At 43.4% G+C, this 14618-nt stretch overlaps 1 protein-coding gene across 3 annotated transcripts in view; it reads left to right on the forward strand.

Annotated features, from left to right (window-relative positions):
* The window catches only part of LOC137383224 (uncharacterized), a 472338-nt gene that overhangs the window by 387161 nt on the left and 70559 nt on the right, over positions 1–14618 (forward strand). Inside the window, exons 63-65 of one of the 3 annotated variants that reach the window (XM_068055726.1) lie at positions 4511–4603; positions 8987–9191; positions 13049–13236. In XM_068055726.1, coding sequence (XP_067911827.1) covers positions 4511–4603; positions 8987–9191; positions 13049–13236 — 486 coding nt within the window. Of the gene's footprint in view, positions 1–4510; positions 4604–8986; positions 9196–13048; positions 13237–14618 lie in introns of those variants that run through there. The other 2 variants (XM_068055728.1, XM_068055727.1) reach the window with 2 other exon arrangements.

Consider the following 14618-nt stretch of genomic DNA (forward strand, 5'->3'; position numbering starts at 1 on the left):
TGACTGTGACAACGGTAAACTCTCCCTTGTTGTTCTTCTTGATCTGTTTGCAGCCTTTGACATGGTTGACGACACCATCCTCCTCCAATGCCTCTCCATTGTCGTCCAGCTGGGTGAAACTGCTCTCACCTGGTTCCATTCTTATCTATCTCATTACAGGCAGAGAATCATTTGCAATGGCTTTACAGCCCTCTGAGATATCTGCTAAGATGGGATTTGAACCCATGTTCCCAGGGCATTTGTAATTATTCACTCAGTGACATTACCACTACGTCACCATCTCCCCACAAGGTATAGAGTTTATCTATTGAAGTTAATTCTAATGAGTGGATTCTTGCCTGTTGTTCCCAATATTAAATTGAAATAAATTTGCCCATGAAAAAATGTTGGTAAACTAGTGACGATGGTTAAAATTCTGATTGCTTGAATAATTGCTAGAAACATATGCTGCATTTCACATCATAGAATTGCTGTCATAATAATAGCAAAGCCAATGCCACTTGCTGATATTTTGCATTTTGGTACAGTAACTTTAGGTGAGGATCAGATGTGAATATCCAAAAGTTACATTCCGAGTAGCTCTGCTCAGCCGTTAGCTTCACCAAAACAGGATCTCACCCTTAGTTGCCGTTCTTTTTTGGAACTTCCATCAATTGCCTATTAAACCCATCACAGAAAATTAAGTATTTTCATTACAAGCCTAAGTACCTTAAAAACCTGATAATTGTTAATTACAGCTAATAAACCTCTCTGGTAGTGAAAATTAACTTTTACAAGTTGAAGTCACGTTCCTTCAGGTTTTGAAATTTTGACTGGATTTTGAAAACGAAAAATGTTGTATTTAGAGTTGTTTTCTTATTATTCCTTTCTGTCTTTTTCTCTCTCCCTTAATCCAATCTTTCTTTCCCTCTCTTTATTTCTTTTTCTGTACCTGAATTCACCCACTCTAATTTACTCTCTTTCTCAGTCCTTAATTTGTTTATTTCCCAATCCTTGGCTGGAGTTTTACTTTGAGGTAGTGGCCCCGCCCACCAGCTAAAAAGTCAGGCATGGGATGGCGGGGGGGGGGGGGGGGGGTGGTGCGGCAGATCATCCCGCCTTCAAGAGCTGGCGGCCAATCAGAGGCCGGCAGTTCTTCAGACCCAGCTGCACCAGGAGCAGTGGCCAGTGCTGGATTTGCACTCAACAAGAAGATAAGTAGGGTTCGAGCCTCAACGAGAACAATCAGCTGGGCCTCGGCAAGTGGGGGTCAGAGTCTAGATCGGGGGTGGTAGTTTTAGTGGGGAAGACCCGTGCTGCTGGGGGATCTTCCGTTGGGCAGAATGTGTCCGATCAGGAGGGCCCCCAGCCTGCAAGGAGGTCGCCAGGTATTACTGGGTGGCCTCCTCAGGTGCTGAAGTGCCCGTCCGCCACTGATACGATACCAGTGGCGGCAGGAGGAGGCCCTTAAGGGCAATTAATTGGCCATGTAAGGGCCTCAATTGGCCTAGGGGCGGGCAGGCTGTTTGCCAGCTTTCCCACTGCTAGTAAAATAGCAGCGGGGGCAGGTACGCAACAAAACAGAGTCTCCCCACCACCCCTACCTTCCACTTGATTTTACACCTCTCCCGCCTCCGAGCCCGCTCCCAGGTTGAGGCGGTGCGGGTGTGGGGGTGGTGCATAATATTCCAGCCCTTAAATCTCATTGGATCTCGTTGATAATAAGCTTGTACTTTCAGTAGCTTTTGTGGGCAGAAGATTTTTGAGCTGAAGGATGCAGCTCCAAGTCCAACTAACAGTAGATGTCCTGCCACAGCAAATTTTGGCCATTATCTTTTTCTTGTGTTCTTAATTTAGTAAGCAAGCAGAACTACAATAGCACAGGACAATCAGGGTAGTTAACAAACTGAGATGATGATACCTAGAAATCCATTTGATCAGGTAACTTCAAAACCCTAAACTTTATTAATGATCCAAATGTAACCAATGTTGCAGCCAGGTGAGGAGGGGGTCTCAGGCACCCCTTTCACCCTTTCTCTCATTTGACCGCAACAGGGTTTATTCCTTTTTTCAAAACAGTGATTGTGCTTACCACCTCAGTAAGTGTTTGACCTTGTTCCTCTAACATAATTGTAAAAGAACCAATCAGACAGGTTTTCTTGAGTTAAAACAAGAGGTAAGTTTATTACACTTAGCACTCTAACCCTATTTAAAAATACTAAAAATATGCGCATTCAGACGAAAGTCCCACACACACAAATAGATTACAGAGGGAAACAGATTTGGTGGTTGGATTAAAGTCCAGAATAAATGGAACTTAAATATAGTCTGTAAGTCCAGTAGTCCTCGGCTGAAATTGTAGTCTTGAAGTCCTGGCTGGTCCAAGTGCACTATGTTGGCATGATTTTCTCAGGGCTCCTGAAGACAGAATTGGGGGTTGATTCTCTTCCCCTGGTTTTTGCCTGTAGTGGCCTGTAGGCTTTGTGTGTGTGGCATGGGTGGGTGGGGGGTTCCCCAGTTGCAGCCGGTTCTTCTCTTGATATTTTCTGGGCAGAGAGAGCGAGAAGGAGCCATGGCAGCAGCTGCCTGCTTCATTGCTGTCTGTTCAGTTACTGCCTGTCTGCTGTCTGTGTCATAAAACTTCAGTTTCTTCAGAGATGAACTGGCATTCACATGGTTCAATTAATCCCCTCTGTTTCTAATGAGGTTTTTCTGGAATCTTCTAATGAAATTCAAGGTTCTACATGACCCAGGATGACTTTGAATGGCTCGCCAACGAGGATCATCTGGCTAATCTACTCAGTTAGCTAAAGCATTGTTCTGGCGGGGCTTTGTTAGACTGTTCGTCTCCAGTTTAATCTCCCAGCGTTTGAAATGTAAATTGCAGTGGCCATCTTGGCTGTTAGTTTTTTAAAAGTTAACTTGTAGAATTTTTTCCATTAAAAGTCTAATGTATGGTTCCAACCGATATATAATATTTCCCATTTGGTATATAGAGTTTTCCTGACGCCAACTCATCAGCCCTCCATTATTCCATTGTACTGTATATCCATTGGAAACAATAATTCAGTTCAAAACAACTTTATTTTTTAATTTTGAATTCCATTTAGTGACCAATTATCAGATTGAGTGGCTTAATAATGGCAGTATGTAAATGTTATACATTAGTAGCTGTAATTTCTGAAGGCCACCTCGGGATGGGAACAGAGATGGAGGGCCCATAAAATTGCGTCAGAAGGCAGGGGGCAGTACCTGCCACCTTCCCAACGCCTTTCAATTTAGTCTGGGGTGGGGAAAGACGAGGACAGCCTTCCCACCCCAGGCCAACTGAGACCCTTAAGTGCCAATTAATAGCCAACTAAGGGCCTTTTCCCACCCCGGTATCAATTTAATAGAAGGTGGAGAGGTCCCCCGTGGTGGGGAAGTACTGCTAGGTAATACCTGGCATCCTTCTAGCAGAGAGTCGGGGCAAGGGAGGTCCCTCCTATCGGGGCAATCCCGGGCAATGGCCGCCCCCTGCGAACTCCCCTCCCCACACCCCCCAACCTTCATTAACCCCAGCCTACACTCCGTCACTGGGCCTCCCTGAATGGCCCCAGCGACCCCAACCTCACTCACCTGTCCCAGGGTTTCCAGTGTCCTCACTACTGCAGGGCCTCCTGCCGTACGGGCTGTGGCCACTGCTCCCATTGGCACTGCCGGCTCTCCAATTGGCTGGCATCTCTTGGAGGTCAGAGTTCATCCTTTAAAGGGACGCATTCTCAAGGGCTGGCAGTTAATTGCCTGCCCACCATGGAATTGCAATACGGTTTGAGAGAGGCTGGAGGCAGGATCCTCCCCACCTACATCCAGCCCACTGCCAGGACCCTGTTTTCAGAACAAAATTCAGCCCTGAGTGTTCCCACCACAAGGTCAAACATTTGCCTAGTAGAGACACATTTTGTTAGTTCGTTAAATCAAGCACTACAAGGTATCCAGTTTTAATAAGTGATATCCTGTATACTTCACGTTCATTGTGGAGCATCAGTGGTGCTGGAGAGTTTGCAGCTGAGCTCATCCTGTCCTTTAGGCTAAAGCAAGGTATGTGTTGACAAATAGTAGGCAAGTAGTGAACATGGAGAGAGTTTTTGTTTCATCAAAAAGTACTATAAATTGCATTTAGTTTTTGAGGACTGGAGTAGTAGCTTAGTAGTTCAGTGTATTTTTGCAGTTATTGTTCATAGCATTTCATCAATTATCTTTTCCAGCTACATGGCAAAGGAGGATAGTTGCAGGCAGAAAGTGTCTTCTAATACCAAGGGGGTTTTGTGTTTTTTAGTGAGGCACGGGTGAATGTGTGGGTTGATGCTGACTTTAATTGGATTCTCATCTGCTGTGTTATTCCACCCATTTGCTGCAGTATTTGCAGATTCTCCATCTGAACAGGAGATATTTCATGCAGCTGATGAGACTATGAAGGATTTGAAATGGTTCAACCTGTGTCAAATCTAATTCCATCAAAACCAATTGTAGTTTTTTTTTTTGCTTTTAGGCCAAACTCTCAGAAATTGTTTTGCAGTTTAAGAACCAGTTGCTGAAAAAGCTCAAAGATTTTGATCTACGTGTTTGGAAATTCAGGAAAAATGTGAGTACCACATACAATGTTCTAGAATTTGCACTTCTCTTTCATTAGTCTCATGAAACATTATAACCTTGGAATATGGGAACAGGAGGAGGTCATTAAGCCCCTCGAGCCTGTTCCGACATTAAATCAAATCATGGCTGATTTGTGATCTAACTCCCTATACCTGTCTTTGCCCCATATCCTTTAATACCTTTGGGTTACAAAAAATTATCAATCTTAGATTCAAAAGTAACAATTGATCTAGCATCAATTGCCACTTGTGGAAGAGAGGTGTAGAAGTGTTTCCTGATTTTGCTCCTGAAAGGTCTGGTTCTCTTTTTTAGACTATGCCCCCTTGTCCTAGACCAGTAGAAGTAGTTTCTCTAACTACCCTAGCAGTTCCTCATAATATCTTGAAAACTTCACCAAGTTATCCCTTTGCCTTCTAAATTCCAGGGAATACAACCCTAGTTTGTGAAATGTCTCATAGTCTAACTCTTGGAACCCAGGTTTCAGTCTGGTAACTCTACTCTGCACTTTTTCCAAGGCCGTTATATCCTTCTTAAGGTGTGGTGTCTAGAACTGATTGCAACACCAGGTGTGGTCTAACCATAACTTTATATAGCTGCAGCAAACTTCTACCCCCTTGTATTCTAATCCTCTATATATGAAGGCCAGCATTCCATTAGCCCTTTTGATTATTTTCTGTACCTGCCCATGACATTTTAAGAATCTTTATACTGGACCCCAAAGTCTCTTTGAACCTCCAATGTTCCTACCTTTTCACCATTTAGAAAGTACCCCAAATTATCCTTTTTAGGTCCAAAGTGGATGACCTTGCACTTGCCTGTACTGAAATGCATTTGCCACAGTTTTATCCATTCATTTAATCTGTCAATATCTCTTTGTAATCCTCTACGTTCATCTACACTGCTTTCAGTGCCGCCTATCTTTGAGTCATCGGCAAATTTAGATATGTGGCTTTCTATTCCATCGTCTAAGTCATTAATAAATAGGGTAAGTAGTTGAGACCGCAACACAGATGCTTGTGGAACACCACAGGTGGAATTTTATGCTGGCAGAGGGGGTCTCGATGTTGGGGGAAACTGACGCCAAGATCGCCACGTCGTCGCTTTTCCAATCAGGCACTTAACTGGACAATGGCGGGCCATCCATAGGATTTAAGACCCCGTCATGGGAAGTCCCGGCCTTGCAGAGCTGCTGGCCAATCAAAGGCCGGCAGCTGCAGTGCCACTGTGGAGGTGGTGGCTGCTGCTGCAGCTACAACGACCAGACAACTAGGAGCGGTAATGGAACCAGGCTTAAGGTAGGTCAGGGCGGGAGGGGTCTCGTGGGGTGTGGGTCGCGGGGGAGGGGGTCGGCAATAAGGGCAAGGGGTTGACCCTCAGCGGGCCCTCCTACCCAATGCCAGGTCCCCCATGAGGCACTAAATTCCTTTGAACAAGGGACACCCCTGCACCCACCGCGGCCAGGAAACAGCCCACACAGTTTTTGGTGCCATGCTTCCAGTGTAGCGACAGGGCCGCCCACTGCAATCATGGCTGCAGTGCAAAAAGGACCTTAATTAGGTATTAATTTCCCAGTTTAGGGCCTCAGTTGGTGGCAGGGTGGATAACTTGTTCACTGGCCTTCCCACCCCGGACAATATTTTGGCAGAGCTGGAATGGTGATGGGGGTTCCCCCTACTACCATCGCACCTGATTTTATACTCTCCCACCTGCAAACCCCCTGCAGGGGAGAGCATAAAATACCATCCATGAGTCACATTCTGCCAATTAGAGTGGCTGCCCGTTATTCCTCCTCTTTGTCTCCTTCCGCTCAACCAGTTTCCTGACCATGTCAATAGATTTCCTTCAATTCCATGAGCTTCAATTTTAGGTAACAATCTTTTATGAAGGACTTTATCAAATACCTTCTGAAAGTCCATATAACTAACATCCCCTGTCCAGGACTATAGTCACCTCTTCAAAAAATGCAATCAAGTTTGACAGGCATGACCCACCCTTTACAAATCCATGCTGGCTCTCTCTGATCAGCTGAAAATATTCAAGCTGTTCAGTCGTTCTACCCTTAATTATAGACTCAGCAATTTCCCAACAACAGATGTTAGGCTAACTGGTCTATAATTCCCTGTTTTCCCTCTATCACCTTTCTTAAATTATGCAGTGACGTGCAATTTTCCAATCCAAAGGAACAATTCGTGAATCAAGAGAACTTTGGAAGATTACAGTTAGGGAATCTATAATGTCCTCACCAACTTCGTTTAAAACCCTGCGAGGAAAACCATCTAGTCCTGGGGATTTGCCCGTCTTTGTTAGTGCTATTTTGTATATGTTAATTTTCTGAATCCCTGTCCCTGATTTTATATTAGTCTCTTAGGATGTCCAGCATACTGTACTTAAATACTGATGCAAAGTAATTATTCAGCATGTCTGCCATTTCCTTATTTTCGTTTATAATGTTGAAATGTGCTGGTGGAAAGGCAACCAGAATACAGGATTTGCAGTCAAACTGACAAACCAGCTCTGCTACATTGAAGATTACTGTATGCCAGTGTTGTCAAATAGAAATGGATGACCATCCACTAATTTAATGTCAGGAGTGGGATTTGAACCCACTCTTCTAGGGCAGACTATGACCTGAATGCAGCACCTTAGACTATTCAGCCCTCCTAACTGTACTTAATTATATCACATTTTCATATATAATCTTTAAATATAAGTGTTATATTAATACATAACAGAAAGAAAACTTCACACACAAAACTTTTTGACATAGCTACTTTGCATCACATAAAAGTGGCTATTAATATCATTTGATTATGTATAAAGGATGACTGGTCTTAAGGTTGTAAAAAGGTATTGCACCCTTAGATGACTCTGCAATGGATCCAGACATAATGTTATGTGGCAGCCCTAAACTGAACACAAATGAATCCCAACCATCAACCTATAACAGCTGTTACATTTATTGGACGGTATTTCATGCTCTCCCCAGTGGCGACTTTGAAGGGGGGGGTGGCATTTAATCGGGCGGGATGGTGATGGTTGGTGACCCCCCCACCTTCCAGCCACTACCCTGATTAAATTTGTGGCGGGAAGACCCATGGACGTCTTTCCTGCCCCGCCACCAATTGAGGCCCTGAAGGGGCATTTAATGCCCAATAAGGGCCTTCTTCCTGCTGCCGCTCGTATTAACCCAGCAGCAGGCGGGCCTGTCGCCATGCAGGAAGCACGACATGCAAATCCATGCGGGGTTGCTTGTGGTCTCCCAGGGGAGTCCCTCGTTCAAAGGTGCTCATTGCCTGATTGAGGGATTGAGGGCCCCGGCATTAGGAAGGTGGCGGGCGGGTGTGCTGAAAGCAACCCTCAGCCCTACCTGCTGACCCCGCCCCTACACTCGCCTCCCCCACACAACTCCCACCCCATGAAACCCCTCCCACCATCACTTACTTTTGGCCGGGGGTCACTCTGCGATCCTGGGCCTCCAGTAAGTGTCATTCCGGCAGCATCCACTGCCTCCCTGGTGGCACTGCTGAGCAAAAGAGCTGCCAGCCTCTGATAGGCCAGCAGTTCTCAGTGGTTGAGACTTTCCGCCGCTGGGGTCCTGATCCAGCGAAGGGCCCACCAGAGGCCTATTAAGTGCCTGATCTGCTCATCATACAGCAGGCCTTCTCCAAAGGAGGGAAAGTGGGTCTCTCACCAGCTTACCAGCCGACGGCCAAGATCCCCATTGCCTCCATAAAATTACTCCCATTAATTTGTATTCGTTTTATATGGAGCTGCGACAAAGAATGCCACTGTTCCAATTTTGTGACATGTTAGTGACAGGGCATAGCACTGTTTTGGAGGCCACCATGATCCTCATAACCAAAGTTTTGACAAGATGAGGAAGAAGTTTTTTACACAGCAGGTGGTAATGACCTGGCTCTCACTGCCCACAAGGGTGATGGAAGCAGAGACAATCAATGACTTCAAGAAGAAGTTGGATGGCCACTTGAGAGAAGTCGACTTGCAGGCCTCCGGGGATCGAGCGTGGAAGTGAAACTGACTGGATTGCTCCATGGAGAGCCGACATGGACTCGATGGGCCGAGTGCCCTCCTTCTGTGCCGTAAATGACACCATAACTCTATATACTGACCTGTCCCTGTTTAACTTTCTATTTCCATTGGACTTGAGTGTTATTTTCTCCCAACACCGATCATTTGTGGTCTTTTTAGCTTATGTATATATTGCGTTCTGCCAGTCTGCAAGTTCAGTAATCAGGTACTCCTGATTCACCCTCTGAATGGCCTGAAACTTTTCTGTCTGAGATTATGGGCGAAACATCTTCCTCCCTGCACCCCTACCTACTCTGAGTTATAATCTTATTCTTCTATATAGGTTGAAGATACCGACTTCCTGTATGAAACATGTGGTTGGATGCTAAAGGTCTCGCAGAAAACAGCAGACGTTATTAAGAATGGCGGTAGAACATTCCGTCAGTTGTGGAAGCTGAGCAGAGTCAGACAGATGATGCTACATGTTGTTCCATTGTACCTAGCAAAGATTCAAGAAACATTACAACAATTGCAAGGAGAACTACAAAGTAGGTGAAGACTGATAAAGAAAATGCATTAAAAAATTTGAAAAAATGTTGGACATTAACCTGGAGCTTACGTTCTTTTGCAGTGGCTTTTTCGGCACAATTCATGTGAAATTGACATAACCAGTGCCAAGGAGCACTGAATTGTAAGTGCAAATTACATTCAGCGCAATTCTAATTTCTGCAATCTTTTACGCTAGTTTAAAAAACTAGCTAGAAGCAGGCCCCACCCATAAAACTGGCCTTGCCCCCCGCCCCCCAGATGAATTAATCATCATTGGTAGTGTCCATTAATTGTGCTTGTTTGTGGCCTTCAAGGAGGTTCCAAAAATTAAGCTGGTTCTTTTCGGCACAAGGACATGAATGTTTTAAAAGCTTTTGATTATATATTTTTTCTAATTTACTAAGAAACCAATAACTGTACAACAATGTAACCAGCAAATTATTCTGTATTTTTTAGTCATTTTAAGTAATTTAAAATCAGGTTACTCACAGGTGGTGGACGAGACACTGTGATTTAAAATGCTTACCTTTTTGTGCTAAACCCATTTTCAGCAGTATTAATCAAACTACAACAAGTTACCACTCTTAAATTTAACAATGAATAATTTGAAGTCTTTTTTTTTAACAAAAAATTATGTTTTTAAGTGCTGCCCAATTGTGTTGGTTCATGGCAGTTTGTACATTTGGCGATATGCAAATAAGTTTGAGGGCAAACTAGAGTCACATGCCCATAAGAAATCTTGCACTATTTTCCATCCATTATTTTAGATGTGTCAAATTCTATTATATCACAAGTACCTTGCACTTTACTGTCAGTTCATTGTTATTGTTGTCGCGAGGTGAGGAAGGTGTCACGGGCTCCCCTCTTGCCCTTCCTCTTATTTGACCGCGACAAGGTTTATTCCTTTTTAAACAGTGGTTGTGCTTACCACCTCAGTGAGTGTTTCACCTTTTACCTTTAATGTGATCATGAAAGAACCAATCAGACAGGTTTTCTTGAGTTTATAAAAGAAAGAGGTGAGTTTATTATACTTAACAATCTAAACCCGAGCTAAATAGAATAATAAAAAAAATACGCTACACACTCACACGAGAATCACACACACACACAAATAGATTACAGAGTGAAAAGTAGATTTTGTGGTAGGATTAGAGTCCAGAATAAATGGAAATTAAATACAGTCTATGAGGTGCGATGATTCAGTGGTCTTCTGGCTGAAGTTGTATTCTTGAAGTCTTTGGCTGGTCAAAGTGAACTTTATGGCTGGTCTGCTTGGCTCAGGGCTTTCTTGGAGGCAGACTCATAGGTGGCTCTCTTCCCTTGGTCTCTGTCTGTAGTAATCTGTAGGCTTGGAGGGTCCACAGTCGCAGACAGTTTTCAAATGGGTGGTGTTATCTGGGAGGACACAGAGAGAGAGAGAGAGGCACACTACCTTTCTGCTGCTGCACTATCTGAGTTACTGTCCTTACTCACTGTTCAAGCAAACTCTCAGCTTTCACAGAGATGGGCAGGCAGTCGCATGACTGCCTCAGGGTATTCTCTGGAACCTTCTAATGAGATTCAACGTTCGGAATTGGCTCTCCAAGCCCCAGGATGCCAGTATTTATACTTGGAGGGGTTTGCTCTTTCAAAGTCAAGGTGTTAGGATTGCCTTGAATGCTGTGCTAATGAAGCAATCATAGGTAATTCAGTCACTTTGAGCAAGCCATTGTTCTGGGTCCATGCTCTTTGGACCTCTGTCTCTTTTGGACTGTGTAAAGGTGTTTCAGATGCAAATTGCAGTGGCCATCTTGGCTGCCAGTTTTTAAAAGTTAACTGCAGGATTTCTTCCATTAAATGTTGGATGTAAGTTTCCAGCTGAAGAATTAATATTCATTATTTGGCATATTGTTTTTTCTTGACAGTTATTTATTAAATTTCTTATATCCTGATCAGGTGGTACATTGAGGAAGCCTCTTCAAAACCCCATTAATCAAAAGTAGAGAAATCTGCAAATTACACTGCTCAAAAATGTATCATTTCAAACAAAAGGATTGCAGTTTCCATCCTTTTTTGTGGTGATCTGGCGAATATGAACTCTTTAAAAAGCTAACGTTTTTTTCTCTCCCTTTTTCCCATCCCTTTCACACATTTCACGAACATAAAGTGTGATAGTCGATTGTGATATCAAAACCACTGACTGTTAGTGACAAGCCTCTTCTAGATGACATTCAGTGAGTATGGTGATCTTGGCTAGTAAGATTGTTCAACATCAGTGGGTACATCTGGATGGAATCTGAGACCATTTGAGGCATTTGTTTGACTTGAATGGACTTTTAATGAGATCACACAAATAGGATTCCACGCTGAGTCAGTACAGATTGCCAGATTTAGGGGGCCTTTGTTGCAGATGCAAAACAATTTTAAAATCATACATGTTTCTGGGCAGTAGACTTAAACTGACAAAGACGTTGCAATTTGCAAAGTTCAAGGCCAATCAACAAATAAACTCTGAATGACCTGAGAATGTATTTACCTAGCAATTAGATGATGTGGCCTTAAAGGGACACAGGACTACCTTACCAGAAGAATGAAAGTGTGCATTAAATGGTGTAACACTCCATCCATACAAAACCGTGGATTAGCTGAATTACCACAAGCAACACCACAAGAGAGTCACTGTTTATATTGTAAAAATGACCTCACTGCTAAAGGAAATAGGTTCCTCCTATTAAAGTCCTGCTACCCGACCCGAACCCGCGAGACCTGACGACATGTTGTGTTCGGGTCCGGCCGGGTCGGACACGTTCTATCACTGGTAAGTGGTTCCACTGTTAATTTAATTTTTGGACTAGAAAGGTGGTTTCGTTACAGTTATTTTAAGCTTGTGCAGATCAGCTAGAAAGTGAAAAACGGAAGGTAAGTTAACTGATGGTCAGGTCGGGTCAGGCGCGGGAAAAAATGGAAGGACTTGGGCCGTGTCGGGCTCGGGTCGGATTTGGTTCTGTTCGGCTCGGGCTGGGTTTTTTCTCCAGACCCGAGCAGGGCCTTTGCTTCCTATCCATTCTATCTAGGCCTCTCATCGTTTTATGCACCTGAATTAAATAACCCCTCACTTTCCTCTGTTCCAAAGATAACAACCCCAGCCTATCCAATCCTCCATTCCCGGCAACACCCCCATAAATCTCTTCTGTATACTCTCTAGTCTGTATACTCATCCTAGCCACCTGATGTTCTTCCATAGATTGCACCCTGGTTATCCAATGTGACCCAGGCACAATAACAGGAAAATCTGCCTGATTTACTTTGCTGCCTCTGGGTAGCTAACTCTTTTACAAACTGCCTAACAAATTCTTTCACTGAAGATGTTCACCGTAGCAACACCCATCATCTTGTCCCCATCCAATCTTTTACTCTTTCTGAGCAAAAACATGCAGGGTCTGCTAATGTGTGTGTATTTATATTTTTAAAAATTGTACCTTTTCACTTGTCTGACTTTCACTTCAGAACATCACACCTTGTTACAGATTCAAAAGAATGTTTAAAAAGAAATGAGGGGAAAATACACAGTTACTGAGCTGGAACCTAAAATATACAAGTCATTACAACTGCCCTGTGTTTGACCAGAGGAGTTTAGAAGTAGCTATAATTATCTGGCTTTCCCTGTTTGCACCATGTCCACAGTGGGAGTGATTGTGCAGTGGCCCACAGCTATAATTACCTCGCTTTACCTCCACTGGTGGGAGGGCGTAATTATAGCAAGATAATAGTCACAGCAGGTTTTCATTTATAACTGGGGGAATGCAAGTTATAATGGAAGCAGTTGGCAAAAGTAAGATTTTTAATATATTAACAGATAAGCCAATTTGATTTTCAGAGCCTGTGGCCACACTGAAGGATGCTTACTATGATGTGACACTGAAGAAACTAGATCAAGAGTGGAAACAGAAAACTGAGGAGTATCTGGAAAAAATTCAGTCTTTTATACCCACAGTGGTTCAGGATACATGGCTACTACAATCAGTGCCAAGAGTGCTACAGATTACCAAGCAAGCATTTGATTTGGTAAGTGTAATAAATGCTGCATCACAGAGGAAAATACTTTGTGCCACTAATATTTAATTTTACCATCTAGATTTTTTATACTGAGCTCAGCTCCAGTTGACCTTTTAATGCTGACTAAAATTATGGTCAGTCCTATAAATTAGTGATAGTGAGATAGACCTCTCCCAATTGTCATTTCCATTGACTTCAAGGGAGAGATGTATTACGACCAGCTGTATTGATATTGTGAGTAGGAACATAGGAGCAGGAGTATGCCATTCAGCCCATCGAGCGTGTCCCACCATTCAATATGATCATGGCTGATTATCCACTTCAATGCCTTTTTCCCACACTATCCTCCTATCCCCTTATGTCATTTGTATTTAGAAATCTGTCAATCTCTGCTTTAAACATACTCAATGACTGAGCTTCCGCAGCCCTCTGGGGTAGAGAATTGCAAAGATTCACTACCCTCTGAATAAAGAAATTCTCTTCATCTCAGTCCTAAGTGGCTTCCCCCTTATTTTGAAATTGTGTCCCCTGGTTCTAGACTCCCCAACCAGGGGAAACATCTTAGCTGCACCTACCCTGTCTATCCCTTTAAGTATTTTGTAGGTTTCAATGAGATCACCTCTCATTCTTCGAAATTCTGGAGAAAACAGGCCCAGTTTCCCCAATCTCTCTTCATTTGACAGTCCCGCCATCACAGGAACAAGTTTGGTTAACCTTCGTTGCACTCCCTCAATGGCAATAACATCCTTCCTAAGGTAAGGGGACCAAAACTGCCCTCAGTACTCCAAGTGCGGTCTAGCCAAGGTTCTATACAATTGAAACAAGACTTCACTACTCCTGTACTCAAATCCTCTTGTGATAAAGGATAACATATCTTTAGCCTTCCTAATTGCTTGTTGCACCTGCATGTTCGCTTTCAGTGACTTATTGACAAGGACACCCAGGTCTCTTTGTACATCTACACTTTCTAATCTCTTACCATTTAAGAAATACTCTGCAAATCTGTTCCTCTGACCAAAATGGATAACCTCACATTTTTCCACATTATATTCCATCTGCCACGTTCTTGCCCACTCACCAAGTCTGTCCAAATCCCCTTGAAGCCACTTTGCATCTTCCTCACAACACACATTCCCACCTAGTTTTGTGTCATCCGTGAACTTGGAAATATTACATTTGGTCCCCACATCCAAATCATTGATATATATTGTGAACAGCTGGGACCCAAGCACAGACGCTGCAGTACCCCACTAGTCACACGAGAATGACCCGTTTATTCCTACTCTCCGCTTTCTGCCTGTTAACCACTCCTTAATCCATGACAGTATATTACATCCTATCCCATGTGCTTTAATTTTGCTAACCAACTTCCTGAAAATCCAAGTATACCA

This window comes from Heterodontus francisci, chromosome 24, assembly GCF_036365525.1.
Source record: "Heterodontus francisci isolate sHetFra1 chromosome 24, sHetFra1.hap1, whole genome shotgun sequence".
NCBI lineage: Eukaryota > Metazoa > Chordata > Chondrichthyes > Heterodontiformes > Heterodontidae > Heterodontus > Heterodontus francisci.